General features: G+C 38.2%; 1 protein-coding gene across 4 annotated transcripts in view; it reads left to right on the top strand.

Annotated features, from left to right (window-relative positions):
• Nucleotides 1-23,665, top strand: part of LOC146464148 (gamma-aminobutyric acid type B receptor subunit 1-like) — a 47,897-nt gene extending 24,232 nt beyond the window's left edge. For 3 of the 4 annotated variants that reach the window (XM_085130066.1, XM_085130068.1, XM_085130065.1), the window contains 18 exons: nt 6,204-6,439; nt 7,513-7,647; nt 7,894-8,064; nt 9,265-9,372; nt 10,110-10,169; nt 10,799-10,990; nt 11,297-11,524; nt 11,760-11,823; nt 12,627-12,713; nt 13,321-13,471; nt 14,382-14,502; nt 14,764-14,871; nt 15,340-15,462; nt 16,637-16,823; nt 18,103-18,260; nt 19,509-19,667; nt 21,143-23,160; nt 23,389-23,665. In XM_085130066.1, the coding sequence (XP_084986192.1) occupies nt 6,215-6,439; nt 7,513-7,647; nt 7,894-8,064; nt 9,265-9,372; nt 10,110-10,169; nt 10,799-10,990; nt 11,297-11,524; nt 11,760-11,823; nt 12,627-12,713; nt 13,321-13,471; nt 14,382-14,502; nt 14,764-14,871; nt 15,340-15,462; nt 16,637-16,823; nt 18,103-18,260; nt 19,509-19,667; nt 21,143-21,217 (2,352 nt within the window). In that variant the 5' untranslated portion in view covers nt 6,204-6,214 and the 3' untranslated portion in view covers nt 21,218-23,160; nt 23,389-23,665. Of the gene's footprint in view, nt 1-1,826; nt 1,920-6,203; nt 6,440-7,512; nt 7,648-7,893; nt 8,065-9,264; nt 9,373-10,109; nt 10,170-10,798; nt 10,991-11,296; nt 11,525-11,759; nt 11,824-12,626; nt 12,714-13,320; nt 13,472-14,381; nt 14,503-14,763; nt 14,872-15,339; nt 15,463-16,636; nt 16,824-18,102; nt 18,261-19,508; nt 19,668-21,142; nt 23,161-23,388 lie in introns of those variants that run through there. The other variant, XM_085130067.1, reaches the window with a different exon arrangement.
• Nucleotides 23,666-24,087: the final 422 nt, after the last annotated feature.

Below are 24,087 nucleotides of genomic sequence, written 5' to 3' on the forward strand. Positions count from 1 at the left end.
ACTGGGCGGTTGGCTGGCACACTGGGAGCCAACCACAAACATCATTCGATACGATAAACGATTGGGTATGAAAAATGATCTATTATGGTTTGAAATATGGGTAGGCTTTGGATAACAGAGACCATATGAAAACAGGTAGTGTCCGTCATTAAAGTAAGTCCGCTTCAGCGGACGAGATGCTGAAAAAAGATTCACATTGCTATGAAATGTCCGTCCTCTCATACCTCTCCAATGAAGGCTACATTGCAAGATCAAAGTAGATTTTATGGTAGATTTATAAATGGAAACAAATAAATATGATGTCTTCAAGGAGAGATGTTTCATCAATAGAGAATGTAAAATACAAATGTGACTTTTGCAACACGCAGAGGCTAAGAATATGTTTAGACCACATACAGGAGGAGAAGTAAATATCAGTGAGACTAACAAGCTCAGTGCGGACGTTTCTTATATATAATCATAAAACGCGCTTCACTGCGTTGAAAATGTTGTAAAACAATTGGTTCATGCGTCAGCTGTGCGTTCACCGAGATATGATGCACACGGGAAGTTTGGAGATTACTCAAGAGGCTAGAGTTGCCCTCGGCTACGCCTCGAGGAACTCTTACGCATCTTTCGTACTTTCCAAGCTTATCGCGTGCTTCATATCTCGATGAAAGCACGCTGACGCATGATCCAATTGTTAAATTTAGGATGCACCATATGACATTTCTAGAGAGAAGAGGTGGCAGTTGTGAATTAATCCTTGAACTTTGAGCCGACAACATTATTACCATGAAAAGCTCTGCAAAAAAAAAACAAAGGCTGAAGTTGATTGGCCTTGGACTCTTTTGTGAAAAAAAGTTAACAAATTTACAATGTCACATTGTTACTAAGATGCTCAGTATTGACGGAGATAAACAAACAGGAAATGAAAAAGACGAGAGATATAATTACATTTTACTTTATTTATTAAAAACATATGTCTGGCGATGATGCAAATTTGTACACGGAACTGAAGAACAGAGGAAGTTTTTACTGAACAAAATCTGCGAAATGAAAGATGCAATTAAAAGGGAATTAGTTGCCGAGATTATCCAATTGGTTTCAATCCAATCGTTGTACCAGCGGCGACTTTGAACCTGAATAAATTTTTCAACATTTGAGCAAGCGGTCTGAAACTTCAGGACTTTCTTTCAGAAATTCATCTGGGAACAATTTGTTGTCATTGGCTACTATTAATTGACTCCGATGTTGCCATGGCAAGCAATTTTTGGCAGGCCATTTTTTCATTAAATGTAAAATCACTTCTTAAAAGAAAGAAAAATACTTTTCCCTCTATAATGTTTATGTTTTTAGCCCTTATTAGTATTCCTTCATTGGTTCCTTTGGTTATTTTTCGTTCAATACCGCCGGTTTCCTAAAGTTTTGGGGAATTCCAGAAATTGAACATGGCAATATGGCCGCAATTGGCAATCATGATGTCATTGCAACGTCAAATGACGACATCACTTCTCATTACGGACCTCAAAGGAAACATCTCTGGACGAACTATTTCAGGTTGTGTTTTCACTAGGCCAATTTACTAGCTGAACATTCTTTCTTGGTGGTTGTTTACAGACTGACATTAACTAGTTAAACATGGTATCTGTTTTCATTGAGCAGTTTAACCCGGAATTTGAGCCGCTAAATTAAATGTTCAAATTACAAAAACGCGCAACTTTCAAAAATGGCAGCAGACGAACCGCATTTAATATCTTCTATGTTGATTCTCACTATATTTATGCCAAAAAGGAGGAGTTTCTCTCAGAGGATGCAGTCAACGTCTCTACAGATGAGGAGGATGCGACGAAATGTTGTTCAAAGGCAAAACAATGTTCATCGCCGCAAGTGCAAGGCCGTGTGGGCTTATCCGGCAAGACCACAGTTTTGGTTTTGAGGTATTGTTGAAGTCATCTGTCGTTTTTCTGTTTCGCAAAGTGAACCACGAGGCGAACTAAAACACGAAACTAGCGTCTAGTAAATAATATTTCCAAATTACTTGACAAATTACTTTTTTCCTGACGAAGAATTTTTTTAAAATTTTTTTTGACTCAAAGAAGGTGTTTCTATCACCAAAATTATGCAATGAAAAAGATAGGTTACCGTGTTCGTTGAAGAGCAAAAGACAGTGAAATGACCATTCCTATCATAGGTTGGCATACGTTCTAAACTCGCGAGGATTCATGGGATTGTTGTGAGGCTTCTTTTGTCACGTGTTTGTACGTTTGGAAGGCCGAGATTTTGGACTCGAACTGTAAAGTTTATATTTAAGTAATGTATAGTTGAAAATTTCATTATATCACCGACAAGTGGCCAATGTAGAGGACGATCATGGAACAAGACTTCGAATAACAACATAGGAAACTGACATCGTGTGCGTTTTTTTCTCGGTAAGATCAACATGGCGGCCATCGATCTTATTATTTTCTCAAATGTGTAATTACATCGTTTTTTTCTATTGTATGTCTAGAGGATTGTATTATAAAGACAACAATGTGGATTTGGCATCGTGCTTTGTGCGCTAGATCGAGTTTTTAAATAATTTTAGCAACGGTCGCTTGTCTTTACGAAATATGCTACTCCTAGCCTGGCTTTGGAAAATTCTTCTTTGTATGCGTGCAAGATTTGGTATTTCGTAAAGTTATTGACCAAAATGAACATCAGACATTGCAATTGTTATTATGGTTATACATATTTTCAGGATAATAAGCTTGCTGTTTTACAATATTTCTCGAATTCTGTTACAGCTTTTTTGTAGTGTCAACTGGACACCAAATGAAATAATCCATCAAAGTGAACTACATTGCTGAATAACATGGTCCCATGCATTCAGTGTATATAGCCTGTTTCCTTACCTCTGTAAGGAATGATGCCTGATCCTGGCTCTGCCCCTGGGCAATAATTGCAAATTATTCTTACTCTCTGCTATATTCTGCTACAGTAGCTGTTAATTTGCCTTGACACTTTACAGTCGACAAATTCACAGCAAATTGACATGTCAGCAGTTTTATAACTATTATTTTTACATTTTAAACTCTAACAGATCAGCAATGCTACATCATTTTGTAGCTCTTCACCTTCAAGGTCTTTTCCATGTGGGAGAGAACCGTGGCGATAAGAAGACAGGTTTTTCAAGAAACCACACCAAGTTATAGCACAATGTTCACAGTGTACATGTTATGCTAGGAAGGTTTTTTGATGTCAGTAAATGATGTTCCATCACCTGAGCAAATTTTAATAACCAAAGCAGTGAACAAGACATTAAGAGAGATTGGCAAATTGTATACAAAACTATAATTTTCCTCACTGGCATTTCTGAAATTAGAAATCAGAAAAATAAATCCAAACTTTTTAAAGGACCAGAGCCAGTGTTTTATTATACAGAAATAACTTCCATGGGGCTTATTTATCTTCACCAGTTTTACTAACGTAGTATAAAAATATTTCCACTTTCTGCATGGGCTTCAACTAAAAAAATTAAAAGTTAAAAAATTATGGAAAACAATAAAAAGTTCCCTTCATTTTTGAAATCGAAGCAGCAGTGCTAACGGCTATTACTATGTAATTCACCATCAATCAGATGCGCAAAAAAACAATTATTCAAAATCAAATCAATAAAATAAGAAAATTTTTATTATAAATTAAATATATACGTAAATAGCTCAATTAGGAATAAATTTCAACCATGTAGTTGTTGTCTTGGGCTGAATGTTCGGTTATAGGGCTGGGTTGACTTTTGGTCCTGTGGTTTGTTCATTTGGGCTGACATCCGTGTGGTAATTGTTTGATTATTTAGTTGATCATTCAGTGGCCTTAGCGGTTTTGGCCTTCTGTTCACTCCTCTTTCCGTCTGTCTATCTCTAGCCTTGTATCTGTATGGTTCAGTTATTTTCACTAATGCTACTACTGACACGGTTTTTCTGCAAACAAATTAGCTTTCTACATGGGCTTAATCTTAAAAGATTAAAAGCTATCTTAAAATATCTGAAAAGGGTTAACTATGCTAAGCACACATAAAATAAAAATTAGTCTCTTATTCCAAAGAAATTTTTTTAATTATATAATCTAGATCCAAATTATCAATTAAAAGTATTTAGGAATAATCAGAAGCCCATAATTCAGAAAACATCTGTGTAATTGGCATTTGGCATGTTTCTTCGTTCATATGGTCATTCAGGCTTTCGGTTTTGTCTGTTCACTTTGCCTGGTTTACTCTGGACATCCTGTCTGGTTATTAAGTTAGTCATTCCGTGTCCTATGTGGTTTTCGGCTTTGTGTTCATTCATCCTTCCGGTTGTCTGTCTCGTCCATGCTTACGTATGGATTCACCCTTCTCTATCAGTTCTACTAGTGGCACGGTATACCCAAACTTCTATCATGGGCTCTCTTGGTAAACCCTAAATATAAAAGTAATATTAAAACATTAGAAGAGCATTCTTAATGTTTTAATATTAAGCTGCAATGCTACAGAGTAGGACTTATCCCTTCTCTACTAATCTGACAAAGACAAATTACATGTGATGTAATATAATCAAAAAGCACTCAATTTGCTCACTCAATAAAACATTTATACTCAAACATAGGTTTAGAAATGCAGCTAAATAATTTGAATAAAATTTATGGCATAAACGTACAACAGCGGTGACTCGTTTTCTTCGAGAAAAAAATGATTTGATGTTGGTGATACCTCGGTGGTCCGCATATTTTTATTTCTCTTTATTTTTGCGCTTTGTTTTACTTTTATTCGTTCCAAGATAAACGGAAGGTTCGATAATTTCGTTTGAAACAAAGCTATTTCATTCAGGAAATGTTGATCACTTTAAATTTGAACAATTTTCTTTGTTTTCTACAGCCGGCCGCGCTTGAGAGCGAATCTAAACTCGGCAAGCGACTTCGATCACGAGAAATAGCAATCACTTTATACTGTTCTGCTCGCAGATTGTAAACATATATGCCTGGATATTGCTTTAACGTATGGTTTTCTTTGCCCAATCGCTGTGACTGCTTTTTGTAAAACTATATGGCTTACCAGTAAGACTGTTGTGACCTTTTCCCTCGCTTTTGCCAACCCGCGTCGTACGATGCGGCGATATACACATGCACACTTTCTTGCTGTTCATTGCTCGCCGTTTTCCCACTATTCAAACTTTCGCCCAGCCACTGGCTCTTTTCCTTTTCCACCGCCTGTCCACATGAATCTTTTGCCACTTTTTCAAACACCGGTCCGATTTCGCCTTCTCTGGCTTTCAGCGTGTTCTCGGAAACAGCAGGGGGGTTGATGTCAGAAGAGAGTTAACATGAGAGGGGCCAATTCCTGCATGCAGCATTCCTATCGGTAGCATTTTTAAAGATCAGCAAAATATATATTTACGAATTGAAAACAAACTGGATTTGTTTGTTCTTACGAAAATTGTTTGTACTTACCGGCAGCAAGTTTCGTGTTGATGTCAAACACTGGTCTCCCTCTTGCTCGCGCGCGGTGAGCTTTGGTCGTGTGGCAGACGTTTACTTCTCCGCATCCTTCCTCGCAGCACGTTATATATAGAAAACTCCCCAGACCTGAGACTGTCTCTTGGGTACAGTTCGACAAACGAAGAGGCGTTCCACACACACTGCATCCACTGTCAAGCTGATTTGCAAGCAAACTCAGCTCGACGATGCGTCTCCCGGTTACCGGGAATTCACAAACGGCGGATTCTTTTGGACCTTTACCACTCTCGCTTAATCGTTTTCTCGCTAGGCATAAACTTTTCGTTCTAACACTATCCGAAATTTTTTGAAAGCGACCATTTTTATGCCTGGCGAGATTTCCCGCACTGATAAAAGTCGCCATGTTGCCAGTGTTGCTAATTACGCACGCGAAATTACGCCACTTTTGTGATGTTATGCGCAGTGCAATTCTGAGGAATCACCTTAAGCTGCAATTCACATGTAAAACACATTAACGTTCGCTTGGACATTCCTTAAAGGCAATTCCTGTGACTGACACAAGCGCTCTGTCAATGCTGCATTATTGCAATGACGTGGACGTAAAATTACAGCGAAAATCACAAGAAGTTTACTAGAAGTTTACGTTGCAGATACAATCGCACAAAAATAGTCTGTGTGAAGAATTATTAAACCGTTTATGGGTTCCTTCTGTTGTATGGTATCAGTTACTAATGACTATTCTTGACTTAAAGGTTTCCTTTCAATGATGTTTCCTTGGCAACTCCTGCCTTTCTGGCTCCTATCAAATGTCCATGCGCAGTCTGCGAAAGTGCCGCTGTACGTGGGATCGATGGCACCTCTAAGTGGAAAGCGTGCATGGTGGGGCGCTGGTATCACTGCTGCCATGCAAATGGCCTTTGAGTATATCAACAATAGATCTGACATTTTGCCATCTTATGAACTGAGATTATTGGCTGACGACACACGGGTAAGGTTTCTACGTCATTTACATATACTCCACGAGATAAAGCTTTGGTCGTTTAGAGTGGAATGATGCTATTACTTTTTGCCTTCTCTTTATCGTCTGTAACTGTACAATTTTAATTGTGACTGCTGTATGTTATATGAAGTGACATTAGAAAGAGTGACAATTCAAACGAAAGGTCGTTCCTTTCATCGTTTCTAATCGGCTCTTATAGGATTTTGAGAAAGTTTTGACTTTTGAAATAGTATGTTAAACTGACAATGCTTACGACACTTGCAGCAAATCTTCTATTTACATACGCATGTTTGGTTTTATCAACAGAGTTGATAAGACAATCTTCTAAGTGCTGACGTTTCGAGCACTTTACCTTTAGTTTATTATCACAGGAAAGAAGAGGTCGACGAAAGGCTAAGGACTCTCTGCCTCCATCTACTCTTGAACACACGTACACTGTATGTGACCGTGCATGCAAATCCAAAAATTAATTGGTCCAACCTCACACAAGAGACTCCACTGACCTAGTAACACAACAACAGACTGCAGAACACTCATCTTTCGAAGCGAAAGGAGAGACCACAAGAAAAACTGTTGAAAAAACCACTTCGAATTTGCATGGTGCCAGGATCTCCTATAACTGCTGCGTAAAACCATTGTGACGTAGAGTCTGGTTCTTATTTCTCAACATTGCACGTCCACCGTTACCAATATTAAGTCCAAACTCCTTGACACAATTTTCAGCTTTCGGCCACTCACATAGATGAAAAATAACTGTGATGTTATAAGATCGACATTTGTAGCATACTTCCGAGTGTTTTTTTAAGTTAGCGTGATAACGAGAACGAGTTGTCGTAGTTAGTTAACCTGAGAGTTTATCGATATAACAGGTCACTTTTAGATGAATTAACTTTTGCAATTTTCTTTTGTGTAGTATCGGATCGTCATTTTTAGTTGAGAGGAGCTTTTGCTCAGTGATGCATGCGGTTATCGTTACATCTGTTAACTGCGATAGGCTTTATCTAATATTGGATATAAAGGAGGAGCTCGGCTGCTAACTGCATAGTGTCTTATTTACACAGGGAGAGACCGGTCTTGGCAACAAAATCCTTTATGATTACATAACAGCAGGGAAGCCCTCATTAGTTTTGGGACCTGGAAGATCAAACGTTGCCCTCTCCGTAGCAGACACGGCAAAATACTGGAAAATGATCCAGGTTTGTCTGTAAAGCTGTGCATCTATTATGTTCTGGAAGAGTAGCTAAAAAGTTGAGGGTGAGGTGTTTAAGGTTAACGATAAAAAATACTATCTTGAAACCAAATGGTTTAACTTTTACTTCTTTTGTCTTTTTTTTTTTTTAGGTCATAAAATTCACAAATTTTTAAAAAACAATGGCTTTAATTTCCCGATTAATGCGTCTGGCTAGACCTCCTCACTTTTCTCCATTTTATTAACTCTACAGATATCAGCGTCCGCGGAGAGTGGGGACCTTTCCAACTCCAATACGTATCCTTATTTCTTCCGTACCATCTCTTCCTTATCTAGCTCAAAGGCTACTTTTGTCGCTCTGGCCAAAAAATTCCAGTGGTCGCGAGTCTCAATATTGTTTTACAGTAGAGATATGTATATAAAGGTAATGTAGTTAATGACCCTATACATGAATACAGTGAATTGCATATGGAAAGTTTGATAGTAGAGAGAAAATCGCTGTTACGTACGCAACTTAAAGTTCTTTTGTGTGAAACAGTAGAGCAACGTATTACGTCATAAAATTCAAAACGGTGGCGCCCAGGAAAATTAAAAGCGAAAATAGGCAACAATCATACCTAATTTTAAGCACGCTTGAATTTTATTTCTACTTCTTAAACTAAAATTTAGACACTATTTTCAACAATTTACCGTCCATTTTTATTTCGGAGCAGAGGTTCTGTTTAAGCGGCTGCGTGTACGGAAAGAGTAAAAAAAACAAACCTGACGGAATTTGAACTCATGACCTCTGTGGTACTTGAGTGCAGTGCTCTACCAACTGAGCTATCAGGCCAACAGAAAGCTGGTCATTTTCAATTCATTACTACCCATCCTATATTGTCCACAATTCACAGACAAGTATTATGAAGCTAGCTGAAGTTAAATGGGTGAGTGAGGGAGGCCATCATAAAATGACAATTGTATCATGCCGATTAGGTCAAAGAGGTTGGAAGAAAAATAGGGAAAGAAACTAAACAAAATTTTATTTTATGGTCAAAATACTCCAAAGTTCATTCAATGACTTTCCGTTCTAGATTATGAATCGTTTAAGTACTTCTTGGGCAAATTTCGGCACCTTTGGTATACCTGAGCTTGAGTTTGCAAGGTTTAATAGCAACGGGAAAGAGAGGAGTGAGGGGAGGAGGGGGAAACTCCAGAGAATCTTTGCTTTGTTGTGCTTACTGCTTCTGCAATTCCTGACGCCATGTCAGACCACAATAGAACAATTGCTTGTACCCATTTTCAGTTTGGTGAAGCGCGTTTGATGATTAAATATAAGGAACGATACACATGCCTCTTGGCTTGGTACTTAAGCTTGTTTAATGATTCACATTTATACGCAGCTTCTATTACCCCTTAAATCATATTCTTTCGGACCAAAATAGAAAAAAATTATGACCAATTTTACAGTAAAACGTCCAAAACACCAAAAGACAATCAATTAAAGCAAGCGACACACTCGGACACCAACCCACGGACTGGAGAGTACCTTACGCTTTGGGACGAGTGGGTGAGTACCCCCTCTTGCCAACGACGCAGCACATAGCACGTCTTTCAACTATCTGACGATTCCTATCTATCTTAGGCTGCGTCTGAATTAAAAGAAGAATGCGAGAGGAACAACATAACGGTGTTATCATATGGGAGCTTTCGGGACAAAAATGATGCAAACAACCAGTTACAGAATATTAAGGTACTGCGGTATGTTCATTTATTATGCCGGTTTGTAGAGACCTTATATAGATAAAATTAAAGTTTAATTTAAATTAAGATGCTACAGTTATGTAGCTTGTAAATTTCAAGTTTAATTTTCGAATGGATTATCATGGCGTCTTTGGTCATGACGACGATATCTTTTGCGAGGAAAATTAGCTAAATCAGGTAGAACATACGAACATTTTAGGGAATGCTTAAAAAGGATGGGTCATCATTAAAAAAAATAAACACATTTATCAGTTCTGTGGAGTATAAAAATACATTAACACCGTGACCAGATATTAACCTCTTTAAAGCCGTTAATTATAACAAGTTTGAAGCCGGGATTGTTGGCAGCATTTAGGGTCCAGTTAAACGGTTTCAACATTTGCTTTAAGATGAGTTCAACACATTTTGAGCCAAATGTCGGAGCGTTTTAGTAGTTCGTTAGCTGAATGTGTAAAATATGTTGCAAGCTTGTTGAAGGCGTGTTGAATGAAACATAGATTGGTTTTAACTTTCGTTCAACATTCATGCAACATTCCTTCGTTCTTGAAAATGTTCAAAGGTGTCGAAGCCATTCAAACACTCCGTTCAACATTTGTCCAACATTTGCCCAACGTCTGTTCAACTTTTGTTGAACGAACGTTGGTCAAATGTTGCATCGGTTTAAATGCGCCTTAAGGCACCGTGAAATCGAGTTTCCACTTAATCGTAACTTTGTTCATTTCTCAGGATATCGATACACGGATTGTATTCGCATTTCTGCAGAGGACAACGACTGTGATGTGCTTGGTAATAAAAGCAATTGTCTTTTATAGTATAGTATAGTATAGTATAGTATAGTATAGTATAGTATAGTATAGTATAGTATAGTATAGTATAGTATAGTATAGTCTAGTGTAGTGTAGTGTAGTGTAGTGTAGTGTAGTTTAGTGTGGTGTGGTGTGGGGTGGCGTGGCGTGGCATGGCATGGCATGGCATGGCATGGCATGGCATGGCATGGCATGGCATGGCATGGCATGGCATGGCATGGCATGGCATGGCATGGTATGGTATGGTATGGTATGGTATGGTATGGTATGGTATGGTATGGTATGGTATGGTATGGTATGGTATAGTATAGTATGGTTTCAGATGGCTTCCGTTCCAACTGGCCAAACAGAATGCAGGAACCGTGGGAGCGGTTAAGGATCCTTACCTGCCCATCTTCCGAGATCCTTCATATTTAACTGGTTTAATTATCAATTAGAGTTAAAACGCTAGCCACCATAAAGTTGTCACACACTCAGTTATCTCCCCGACATTGGCAATTTTCTAAAAACCAAAAGAAAGACGAGGTTGTCTACGAACCATGCATTGCATGCGTTGGATACGGCATTAGGTTTGTCTGTAGATACTAACCTAAAATTTCTGTTAACTAGATTTACAAACACAAATTGTATGGCAAGAAGTACGGTTGGGTGATTCATACTCCTGACTCCCACGGATGGTGGAAACGAACCTACTCCAGCCTAGATTGTTCCCCTGATCAAGTTAACGACGCAGCTGAATACGCCATTTCTGTTGACCACCTTTATTTAAGCAAAGCGAAAGTTTCTACTATATCTGGGTTGGTAAGTAAACACCAACAATGGGAATGTTTGGTTTGATAATTTAAATATACGGAGAAGCAGGTTGGGCAACTAATATTCTCGAAAAAAAAATTGCCTGAAAGCATCTAATGGGATTAAAATTCAGTGTGCTCTTTATTTCTTTCTTTTCTTTTCTTTTTTTTTTAATTCAACTTGGGAGCATTCTTGCCAACTCCAGGCACTTTAGGTACTTGTCTCGGTTGCTCCAAGGTTAATTTACCATTAGCTCCATTACGTTGTCACTACAACATCACAGACATTCTTTAATTTACTTTTCTTTGCAAACAGACACCACAGCAGTTTTCAAAGGAATACGAGGCATATGTAAATAGCACGAACGTTAAAGCCTCCTTGTATGGACCTTTTGGCTTCGACGCTGCTTGGCTGGCAGCGATTGCGTTAAACTTCTCCATGGACGGCAAATCGACGAACACCATACTGTTGGACATAAACGAAGAAAATGCAACTGAAGGGATCAAGAAAAGTCTTCTAAGGACAAGATTTCTGGGTGTAACGGTTAGTAAATTCTTTAACCCTATCTAGATGTAGACCGGGCTTTCTTTCATGGCCGGGGCCCCCTCCATAACTTCGCAAGTATAAAAACTGTATAACAATGAGACTTGGAGGAGACACAGTACATCCAAATGTTTCCTCTGAGGTCCACAACGAGAAGTGGTGACGTGTTGCAGAAAGAAAATAAATTTTTCTTCATTGTAAAAAGGTGGAATCTTTTACATATTTACATCCACAGGGTGAAGTTGAACTGGAAAAGAACGGGGACAGAACGGGACATTTTGAAATCTTTCAACTGAGAGGTAATTGGTAAAATTTTACCCAAATATCTTTAAAATAACATAGCAAAAAAATGTTATCTACGCCCGTTTCATGCTTACCAATCAGTTGTTTCTAAAACTTACGAAAGTAAACTAATAATTGGAGGTTGCGCCAAATAGATAAAATGATCGGTTGCCGATAGTCTATCAGATTAATGTTTTGTCAAAACAGTCACAGAGAGATACAAAACGTAATGTTATACGAATTATCGATGCCTTCCAGCAACATCATTAAAAGAGAAAAGGGATAAATAAGTAACAAAAAGACTCAATGTATTAAAATTTAGCCTGATACAATAAACATCGAAGCTACGGGGAATGAACCCATTTAAACTCTGAATAGAAATATATGAAACTCTACAATTTATTACCCGGAGCCTCGACGTGATGTTATTGTTTCAGGCTGAATTTTAATGTATCGAAATTGGGCTATTATGAGACCCCGATTTCCGATTTTAGTAGTTGGGTACTTCACACTTGAGAACAAAATGGAGAAACATGTCAAGATTAGACGGTTTTGCCTGCTAATTATAAGAAACCGGCGGAAAGCGGACGGAAATGGTACCTGAACAACACGGGAAACAGAACGTTCATACCAATTTCTGATGCTACCTCCAACATGTTCACCCGTAAATGATTTTTGCACAGGGCCTTACTATTTCCTATCTGTATATTGAAAATTAGGGGAAAAGAAGAAATCAGACAATAGAAAAATCCAGTTGTGCGAATAAGTAATATAATATTAAAGGACATTGTTACGTTTTACTTGTTATATCTATTTTCAGGAAGTCAATTTGAACTCATCGGCCTCCATGACGCCACAAAGCCAGACAATCTTACTTATTACGATCAGATGGAGTTTAAATGGAGAGGTACAAGAATTTCATTCACCAGAACATGTTTAAAAGCAAGGTCTTAAAAATGTTTAAATGGTTCAAGGGGGTTGTTTGATGCAGACCGCATCACCGGCTTCGGATACAAGTAATTGCACAAGAATTTGAAAGAGTATAACTGACTGACAAACGAAAAAAATAACTACAAAAAAGTATACGCTGTAAATTAAAAGATCTTGGCAAACTTACTACTTGCTTAAAACTGCAACACGATATTTTCAATGGTGTTTGAGAAAAGAACCTTAAATATCTCAAGATTTTACAGAAAAGGTATGGCGGCGTGTCAACTCTGAAATATTTCTAAAGCTAATTTCTCCGAGATTATACAACATATCACATCGATATTTGCGTTGATTATCAAGTGTGACATGCTCTTTTATTACATTTTGTCCATTTGTTTGTTCGGCAGATTTTAATTTGTTTTAATCACAAAATACAACGTAGATGAAGCGGGATGAGTGATATAATGATGCAAGAGCTATTCTATGGGAAATGAGTTAATCGAAGCAAGCCTTAGAAATGTTTGTCATTTCGTCTGCAGTTTGCATAACTGTTTTATCGATCTGACTCTCCTTAAAATTTGCAGATGGCAGACGTCCTCGCGATCATGTCATTTACAAGGACAAGTTGATCCAACTTTCACAGGGACATTTTATAGCGATGTGTGTCTTAGCCAGCCTAGGGATCATCCTTTGTTCCGGATTTTTGCACTTTAACGTGGTCAACCGAAATAAGAGGTAAGGTGTTTATCGGTTCTTGCCCCAGTCCACAAGTAATAAGAAAAAATTGAAGTTTGATCAGTTCTATCGTGGCATAATCACATCTGCGAGGCAGTAGCACCAAGCTACGCCTGCTAGCCTGTAACAGTTACTACTTTTGGATATAAACCATTTTGCTGTGTTACTTCATACGTCTATTAGGACATGTATTCCCTCAATTTGTAATTGAAATAAGCAACGTTAACACTAAATGCTTATTTAAATAATCGGCAAACTGACACACTTCATTTAGACAGCAAACGCAATTGTATTTGCAGGTTAATCTAATAGTAGGTAGCATACATTTGTTTCATCTTGCTATTCTCATATATCTAAACTCGGCAACTTCATGAGATGACTTCAAGTTTAACCTCTACCTACCTTAGTTACGTAGACTTTCTGAGAAATAGTCTGGAGCAATAATTAGAAATTGTATTACTTACTAACCCTCAGGCCTAGAAGCAAAATCTACACCCTCTTGGGTTTTGTTCTGAATCAATATTTTACCCTCACATTCTCATTAACAGACAGCCTTTTCTCTTTTTTACAAGATAAGGTGTTCTAATTTCCTGATGACGTTAAAAGAAGTCACATTTTTTTTATTTCCGACATATAGAGTCCAAGTCATCTCAATGAGTCAAAAATTGGAAATCGAAAATACGAAAATCTATAAAAATAAACGAAACAGAAGGAAGGAGGGGTTTGTCTTGTATGCTGCAGACTGAACCGTCTTGTCATTTAGTCGAAATTACTTTATGTCGAATTTTATTTGTTTGGTTGTCATTGAACATTGACTAAGAAATGGTTCACTGAAATTATTCAAGCTTTTTGTACATCTCACGTACTGTGTAAATTAATTTATCGCTTTCGTTTTTAAACCTTCTCTCAGATGCATCAAGATGTCAAGTCCTAACATCAACAATGCAATAATTGTTGGTTGCATTCTAGCGTATGTGTCAGTCGTTCTTTTTTCCGTCGATGGCGAACAACTTACTAGCTTTATTTGCAAGGTAAGGGTGGCAAACAGCTAAATATAAGGCGTGTTCTTTAATTGTTTAACCAAAGTCTAAAGATACTATTGTTCTAGGCCTAGTATTAAGGCTTTATCGTGGCGAGTAAAATGATTCATTTACATGCAGGTGTAGACGGATTTCTTTTAAAGCTCTTAAACCATGTCTATATGTTCACAATGGCCTGTTGATATTGTTTTAAATAAAAATTACTAAATAATCCACTTAATGAAAAACTATCTCTGAATTGACCTTGCTCAGGCAAAAGTCCTGGTCCTGGATGTTGCATTTACAATCGCTTTCGGATCGATGTTTTCAAAGACTTGGCGTGTTCACAGGATCACCAGAAAACTCAGACAACGAAGACGGGTAAGTAAACCATACTTCTTTGTACTGCTACAGCGATGTAAAACGTCTAAAAATTCCCATGTCCCTCCGTTTTAACTAAAAAAATTAAGGCTCAAAGGGGAAGTTTCATGGGGTTTTTGACCTCTTTTGTTAAAAAAAATGGTGAAATAAGACCTTCACTAAGTTACAGAATAATTCTAGAACAACGAGAGGAAAGAGTGAACTCAATTCTTGAAAGGAACAAATCGTGATGAGAGAACTTGAAAAACGATAGCCTTACATTTCAAGTTTCAATTCATTCCGATCTACTCTGTCTCTGGCCAATGGCGGAAATCGGCAGTTTTATTGCACTGGAGCGATAATTTATAACAAAACTAGATAAATATATATTTTTTTGTTTCTGTGGACAGGCAAACATTTTCGAGTTTTCAAATGACAAGAAGTTCGTGTGATACTTCCCCTTTAATAATCATATTTTTCATGGTATAGGTGATTAAAGATATCCACTTGTTTGGCATGATCTTCGTGTTCCTGTTTGTTGACGCTGTGATATTTATCGTCTGGTCTCTGGTGGACCCTTTAAGGAAAGATAAAAAATATCTCAGGGACCAGGTATCTTGAAACAGTTACTTGGATATAGTTGTAGCCAGTACTTTTTTAACACTTTTTACTCGATTTAGTAATCACATAAAAATGATAATTGTTAAATAGCTAAGTAATAACGATTGATAATTACCACTTATGTCCAGAAATGCATGTAGTCACGAATTTGAGTTATTCACATCATTGAGACAGTTTTTATGTCATTTTTTCTTTATTACTTCGTATCTTTGATGGATTTTAAAATTGTTTTAGTTCAAATAAAGATTAGTATTAGGCCTTTGTGATATCATTCATCTTATTAGCGCTCATTTCTGAACACATCTCACGGCGATCAATTATTTTATACCATGATTATATGGAAGTAAGTTTCAAAAACAAATTGTTGAGGCTGTAATGTTCCATAGCCCTATTTAGAGGGGCTTTTTTTGTTTTGTGGCCTCCAAAACTCCGGCGATACTATTAAGGCTTTGAAGATGACTTTTGGAGGATAAATGGTAAGTTCAGAGATGTTCCCTTTGATGCCGAGACGTGATGACGTCATATGACGTGATAATTACGTAATGTTTGCAAAAGTTCAGTAAACCACCGAATATGTAACGAAAAGTAATCAAAACCAAAAGAAGAACACTAAAGTGTGCTGAAAGCATAAAAGTTACTGTAAGAAAAATAACTTTCTTCATGTGGTTTCATGTTGTAACTTTGCATATGTGGTTAGATTTCTAAGTATGCGCACGCTCTTGCGAGACGTAGATTGACATTACGACAAGAATTACGCGGGCAATAAGGATGCGCAAAAACAATTAGCGCGAACGTCCTTAAATGACATTGCTCCGTTTTTCTACGGAAGACGTTATTGTGGGATTGCATTAGCCACTGTTGATGAATTCAGATTAAGCGTGATTCGTAAATTGAGTTACATTTAGCGAAAGTTTGAAGCTTAACAGTTCACTATTTACATATATGGCGAGCCATTCAGTGTTTTAACTGATTTGAACTGGTCTCTTTTTAACTTGCATAAAACTGAGATAATTAGCGGTAACATCGTTCGTTGACATCGTTCGTTTTTATCGTTAATTTTCATTTGCTTATGTATTACGAAAACCGGGATAGTGTTTTTTACCTTTTTTTAACTTTGAAAACATAACAATTTTTATATGGTAACCGCTTGATTGGTGTTTTACAGGTTGAAGAGCGCAATGCTGCAGAAGTTATTTACAAACCTATGATTTATTACTGCACTACGGACAAACCATTTGTTTGGATGCTCTTGGTGTATGGCTTCAAGGGAATTCTTCTCCTGTTTGGATTATTTTTGGCGTGGGAGACACGAAAAGTCAAAATAGCTACACTCAACGATTCACACTACGTCGGTAAGTAATCACATGTATTAGAATAATTTGAAAGATAACTGCTTTGATAAGTGATATGATCTTTCATCCGCAGTTCAAACTATACGTTTGATATATTTATACTCATTTTTTCATCCTTCACGGGTATGTTACGAACTCACAATATGACCAGCTCCCAGTTGGCTTGATAGCTCAGTTGGTAGAGCACTGCACCGGCATCGCAGAGGTCATGGGTTCGAATCCCGTTCAAGCCTCAATTTTTCCGCAACTGCTCAAGTTGCGTACTAACTGCGAGGATCGATCTTTCCTCTATTTGATCTTTCAACCGCAGTTCAAAAAATATGTTTCATATATTTACTTTTATTTAACTACAATTACTAACATCAAATGACTGAAGAAATGTCTTAATCTTGCACCACTCTCAGTTTACGGGAAAACTCAAACACTTTGGAAGAATCCAGCCGCTTTGTTCGCAAGGCATTGATATTCTCCACGTCAATTTAAATAAACACTCATTCATCATCCAAAGTCGAGTTCAACCATAAATAATTCAGGTGAACTTATAGTTAAAACTTAGTCCTGGCTACCTGACGGCATGTCGAAAGATAGTCGCTATGCACTCATAAAAAAGTGAATGGCTGTAACTTAAAGCCTGGAATAAAACGATAACCATGCATTATAAATCCAGCGAATACATCACTAACAAGAAGAATTGATTAAACTGTCCTTACGATGTGTGTTAAGCATTTTCTACGGGAACGTTTTGTTGAATGTACAACCCAAACCGATTGTTCAAAGCAGATATAAGGCAATCCACGGTTATAGCTAGTCTCTCAGATATTCATGTTATTATTGTACATTATTCCTGATAACCTTGAGATTTAGTTTAGTTTAGTTTAGTTTAGTTTAGTTTAGTTTATTGTAATTCGTCACAATGAAATAAATACATAAATTGACATATGACAATGGAAAAAGAAGAAGAATAACAATGCTGTGGCGTGACTGGAGAGGCGAACAGGGCAGAGCCCCAATTGTAACATATCCCCTAGATTTTCCCTGCGTTATGACGTTTTATTAATTTTATATTCTCCACGATTACATTTCAATCTCGGACGTAAAATGGTCATTGAAAAACCTGTTTCTGGTTTCAATTTCGTTTCTCACTTTTTGACATTCCGTTCCCAAAAAGACCAACTCCTTGCACTCCACGACATTTAATAAAAGCTAAACTATGTGTTGCTATCTTGTACGCTGTCAAAGCATATCTATTTACAGCTTATCTTTGCTGTTATTTCTCCAGGTATGGCCGTGTACAATGTCTTTATTGTTTGTATGATAGGAGTTCCCATGGCATTGTATGGTGACAGCCACAAGCATAATGAAGTCTCCTTTTACGTTGTAACAATCTGTATAGTTTTTTGCACCACTCTGACGCTATGCCTTGTCTTCGTACCGAAGGTGTGCCTGTTCAGTATCTTATTTTTATTTGATTTTTTTTTTTGGTCAATTTGCAAGTTCTTAATAATTAAGATAGATTTTCAGGCGTTTGCTCGTACTCGGCTTCAGCGGTGTAACACGTTTCCAAACGTTAAGAGATATTCCAAAGTTTAATTTTCGGCTAAAAAGCTTTATTTTCAGCTTTTTTTTTTTTTTTTGTGCGGCTTTAGACCAAATTGGACAAAATGAGGGTTATTCAGTCCTTTTTAGCTCCGCTGAAATCAAGCCCTAAAATATAAAAATTAGCCGATTTTAAATTGTAGTAAAATCGGCTTTTTCACTTTCTATCATTTTTATGAAGGAAGCAAATTGTAGGCCAATTAGGTCGGTTAAAATCACACCCGCAAGCATTAATTCCTGACACAGGTAATTTCTCCGTCCAAATACATTAATATTTTGTTGAAATATGTCCAATATGAAAATTAAAAAGTAAATAGCTCGCAATACTTTACAATTCAAGTTAACGAGTGGTTTCGGAAATTTCTGGAGCCAGCTGTTGTCAAAAAAGGTATCGGAAATTTTTGACACCAATTCAGTAGAGAACAAACAAAGGTTTCAGAAGTTTCCGAAAGCAACTATGAACGGAAATGATTTCGGAAATTTCCAAAGCCAACAATAAAAGAACAAACAAGAAACAGTTGGGAATATTTTATTGTGAAACCTGGATGGAAGAGATAAATTTTTACTACATGGCTATCAAGAGCAGTTATAAAATTATCAACAATTTCGCTGTTTTTCTACTATATGCACTGTTCAGTCGCCATGTAAGATATCTTCCGAAAAGAGTACACCCTTTCTTCCTAGCTTTAATTCGCGTAAATTGATAACTAACTTGAGACATGGAAGAGCTTTAGGCGTCTAATATGTGCATTCATTTAAAGAGACAGTGCAAATTAAATTAGGCCTCCGTAGACTAGGTATTAATATCACCCGCCGTTTTTTGATTGTTAGTTGAAGCTCATAATGAATGTTACTCTGACTTCTAGTAACAGACACCCAACTCTTTAAAGTCATGTTTTCGTGCTAAACCATTATGATAGATTCATTATCTCAAATACTCTCATTAAAATAACCCTCATAACAACGTGACCTCTCTACTTCAACTGTTTGTCTGTTAATTTCTTAACGAAAGCGAATGCCTCATGGTTAAATATATAAGGAGTTATCAAGATGCATTAATGCAACCTTTGACTGTATAATCCTTCGCAGGTAAGATCCCTCAAGAAAAGCAATAGTGAAGAGGGACATGAGGGATTTTTAACAAATGGTATAAAAAACAAAAGCAAGGAAATGAATGACTTCTCCGACTGCGCGACTAATAAAGAACTCCGAAAGGAAATAAAAAGACTACAAGAGCGGTTGGAAGAGGTATGATGACAACTCGTAATTCGTGGTTTAATTAGGGATGATGCCTCCTGGTGCATATGTTCTGCCCATCTCTGCATGGTCTGGGAGACTTGGGTTTCTTTCAGGGTATTGTTTACGTAATGTTCAAAATATGAGCAGCAGTGTTTTATCGGGATTTAAAACCACGAGGCGCAGTCGAGTGGTTTAGACCCGATAAAACACGTGCTGCGTGTTTTTTGAACGGCTTCAAAAACATTCCTGGAAAAGCGTGTGTCAAGAGAGCTCATAACAATGATGCTTTTTAAAAACGTTGGAAATTAGCATGCGAGAAAAATATTAAACGCCGCATACTAATAAGGAAGAGGCTTTATCGGGTTTTAAAACCACTGCACGTGAACCATTTGATAGGTCAATGGGCTTATGAATTATTAATGAGGTTTGAACGATACAAAGTAGTTTCCGCGGTTTGTGACTATGCGCCAAAAGCAGGTCTTAGTAATGGCGATTGGAATCCAAACAGGAAATCGGGGGTAGCCACGTATTTGTCATACTGATTAAGCTTCAGATTAAGAAGAAAAGCCATACATTTTAAGTGTGTATTTCAGTTAAGCTTTTAGTCTAGTTTAGATAGTTTTATACCAGTCTTGATCAACATTGGTAGAATTTTTACCCAGCCTTTTATGCGAGCAAACTAGTACACAGGACGCCCGAATGAGCAGAACTGATGATTCCCCTTATAGTGCCAACATGTAACCTTAGTTAAGTGGCTTTACATCTTACTCATATCGTCTCCTAACGTTATGCCATTGTTAGCTGTGGATTCTCCAAGTCATTATTTCAATCTATTTTTGTTTGCGCTGCTATTTTAATGTCGACATCTTATTGGTCAGTTAGAGTGACGTGACGTCATTTAATTTTAAACTCAATGGCGGATTATAATTTCCCAAACTAGCATGGTGCGAACTAAAAAAAGATTGAAAATAATTATCATGGGGCACAGGGATTCGTTCTCTTACCTCATAGTCTCTTGTTGCCAAATGGCACATACGGCCTCCTCGATCGCAGTGACTTTTCAATAGACAAGTAAATTGAATGCCATCCTTCTATTAAATGGTCGATAAAACTTCACGTGCAGTGGTTTTAAAACTAGCCGATAAAACCTCCTCCTTATTAGTATGTGGTGTTTAATTTTTTTCTCGTATGCTAATTTCCAACGTTCACAAAAGCATCATTGTTTTGAACTCTCTTGACACACGCCTTTCCAGGAATGTTTTTGAAGCTGTTCAAAAAACTCGCAGTACGTGATTGATTGGGTTTAAAACCACTCACCTGCGCCTCGTTGGTTTTAAATCCCGATAAAACACTGCTGCTCGTGTTTTAAACATTACTTGGAAAACGAGAATCCGCAATGCCAAAAGAGACTACACTAGATTATTTTCATACTGGTGTCTTCAACTGTTGCTCATACTAATTACGTTTTTGGTCCTTTATTTCAGATCAAAAAAGCAAAGCGCCAAAAAACCAGTTTAAGAAAAACTCGGTTTGAGCCAAAACCAAGTTGTTTGGTGTGATAAGGAGTAGATATGTTTGCGATCCTTTGTTGAACAGAGTAAATGAAGAAGCGGAAAGCCTCCCTTGCATGCGGTCGGAGATTATCAAAGTCCCTATAGCATATACAAGGAGGGACTATAAGAGTACTGAAGAGTACTATTAGACTTTTTCTCGTAAAACCAATTCGCGTGACAAAGGCCCTGATTACATGAGACCGGTACGAACTCTGACCGATACGACTCAGACCGGTACGATTAAGTTTAGTGAACCCGGTCTGAAAGTATGAAGCGATTACCTGAGACCGGTACGAGACTTCAGATCGGCATGAATGTTTACATGAAACATGCAGGAAGTTTAGAAGGATTCTTATTTTAAGGAATTCGATTTTAGCGCACAGTCGGCCTAGTCGCTTCCGAGGCACTACCAAAATTTCAAATGCTTCTAAATATTTTATATTTTTTGCCTTAATTGCTGTAGTATGTAGTATGTATGTATGTAGTTTCTATTTTTCTTTTGTGGTCTGTTTGCCTTTTAATGTTAAATGCAGCACTATTAATAAGAATACAGCTGAAAGCGGGAAAAAAGAGCGGATTACTCGCTATTCTGAATACAACTTGACAAGACCTCTTTCAAAGTCAAGGCCTCCACCTTCAAATTCTATCTTTAATGCTTCCAGTGCTTCAATCAAATCCTCAACCATCGCATCCTTAAAAATCCAACGGGTTTGATTATCTTTGGACTCTTTCCTGTTATCCGCCATGTTGGAATGGTCCAACAACAAATCTTGTGCATGCTCAAAACAATGCCCTCAGATCAGACACAGCGGGAAAATGAGTGAGCATTGCTCGTCACGCGCGAGCAATCGTACGCTACGAAATGGCGGCATTTTTAAAATTCCCATTGTTTGTTTTCGTTTCGCGGGATAAGCCCAAATCAAAATAGCTAAGGTTGCCGCTTTCAGTAAAGGTTCCTTCGAACTTCCTCCATACATATCTCATTCAACAAAAAAATATATTGTGGTAACAGGTGTGAATTTGGCGATTGAAGTAGAGCATTCGTAATCGATTCTCGCTAGCTCGAATCACAAATCTGCGGAACATGGGCACTCATTTTGCCGCTGTGTTCTCAGACCGGTCTCAAAATCTGTTTGTGTTTAGATGGAATCCGCGGTCCGACTTCACACCGGTCCGTGTCGTTCGTGTCGGTTCAGCAACCGGAATGAGTGAAACCTGCATGATATGACTTTTCAGACCGGCTTCATGTAAACAGAAACAAGCATGTGTATGGAGACCGATCTGAAGTCACACCGGTCTGAGGGCCTCTTCATATGAGCCCGGTAACCGGGCTGGCCCGGTAGGCGGGACGGATTTTGTCTTCTGTTCATATGGGAAATTCAATCTCGGTTACCGAGATGAAAAATGTCCAAAAGCTTTAGGCCCCCAAAATACCCGTGGAACCGCGTTCCGACTTGTCGGCGAACTTACAAGCCATGCGCAGTTGAAAATGTTTCGTCACGGACAGTCCCGGTATCCGGGCTAGAGTGTTTATATGGGAAAAATTTCCAGCTCAGTTACCGAGATCCCGGTCGCAAAAATCGAGATCTCGGTGACCGGGAAAGCCCGCCTTCTCATATGAACACATCGAAATTTTTGTAAAGGAAAAAGTGGTGAGGCGAGATCTCGGAAACCGAATCAGCCCGGTCGACCGGGCTCATATGAAGAAGCCCTGAGTTCGTACCGGTCTCATGTGATCATAGCCTCCCACGCAGTCGTTTTTAGGGGACTCGTTTGTGGGGAAGAGGTAATACGAGTCCCCTAAAAACGACTGCGTGGGAGGCTAATGTGATCAGGGCCTAAATAAGGACTTGGTATAATAGGATGGTAATGGAGGGAAACTATGGATACTTATGCTTGTGTGTTACAGCCGAAGAGCTGTGGTCATGAATTTAAGATGGCACAATCTCGTACCCAGAGTCTTCAGGCTTTTTGGTCAGCGGGGCAACGCCGGGAAGACTCTGGGAACATCGAATTTTATTACCGCAGGATTTCTGCGGTAAAACAATGGAAACCGTTACAGAACAGCCAATCAAAAAAATTGAATTTTTTCGATGTCCCCAGAGTCTTCCCGGCGTTGCCCCGCTGACCAAAAAGCCTGAAGACTCTGGGTACGAGATTGAAGATGGCACTGAAAGTAAGTCGCCATTGATGCCGTAACCGACCATTAGGGAGACAGCAGCTCTTCCTTGAAGGTGACCTGCGAAGTCCCAAATGTGCAACAAGCTTGAAACTCTTATCTGGATCAGGAGAAGGGGTTCGATTGCTGCTGTTGTTGATGATGAAGTAGTCCACATTACTACATATGTATCCCGCTTTTGTAAGTGGATTTGAACAATCGAGGACGACGCTGCTTAAAATGCTGACAATTACTAACACTTGCAACACTTACTGATTCATAAATACTTGACTAGCTGATTGGTTAAAGCCCTTTTCGGTATTTAGATCTCTGCCGTTGAGGTATGAGTTACATTCAAGCGACGAAATCATTGGCTATGCCCACAATATTTGTCGCTTTTTACCATATGATACTCTTCCCTATTCATCATTTGTTATTTTTTATCGCTCCTTGTTTGAGAAAATGGTAAACATGCCACTTGCAACTATCGAGTTATGGATGCACGCAGGAGGCAGGCTGCTAAGCACGAAAGAAGCGTGCGCCGAGAGCACCTCTAGCTTCATGAGTGCTTAGCAAACCTCCCAAGTGCATCCATAACTCGATGGTTGCACAGCTGTGGCGTTTACTATTTCTTTTACAAAATATATATTAATCTGGAAGTTTTCGTAATTAAGATACTGGGGCCAGTTGTTCGAAAGCCGATTAACGCTAATCCCCG

The sequence above is a fragment of the Pavona decussata genome, unplaced genomic scaffold (genome assembly GCF_977016875.1).
Source record: "Pavona decussata unplaced genomic scaffold, jaPavDecu1.1 SCAFFOLD_168, whole genome shotgun sequence".
Classification (NCBI taxonomy): domain Eukaryota; kingdom Metazoa; phylum Cnidaria; class Anthozoa; order Scleractinia; family Agariciidae; genus Pavona; species Pavona decussata.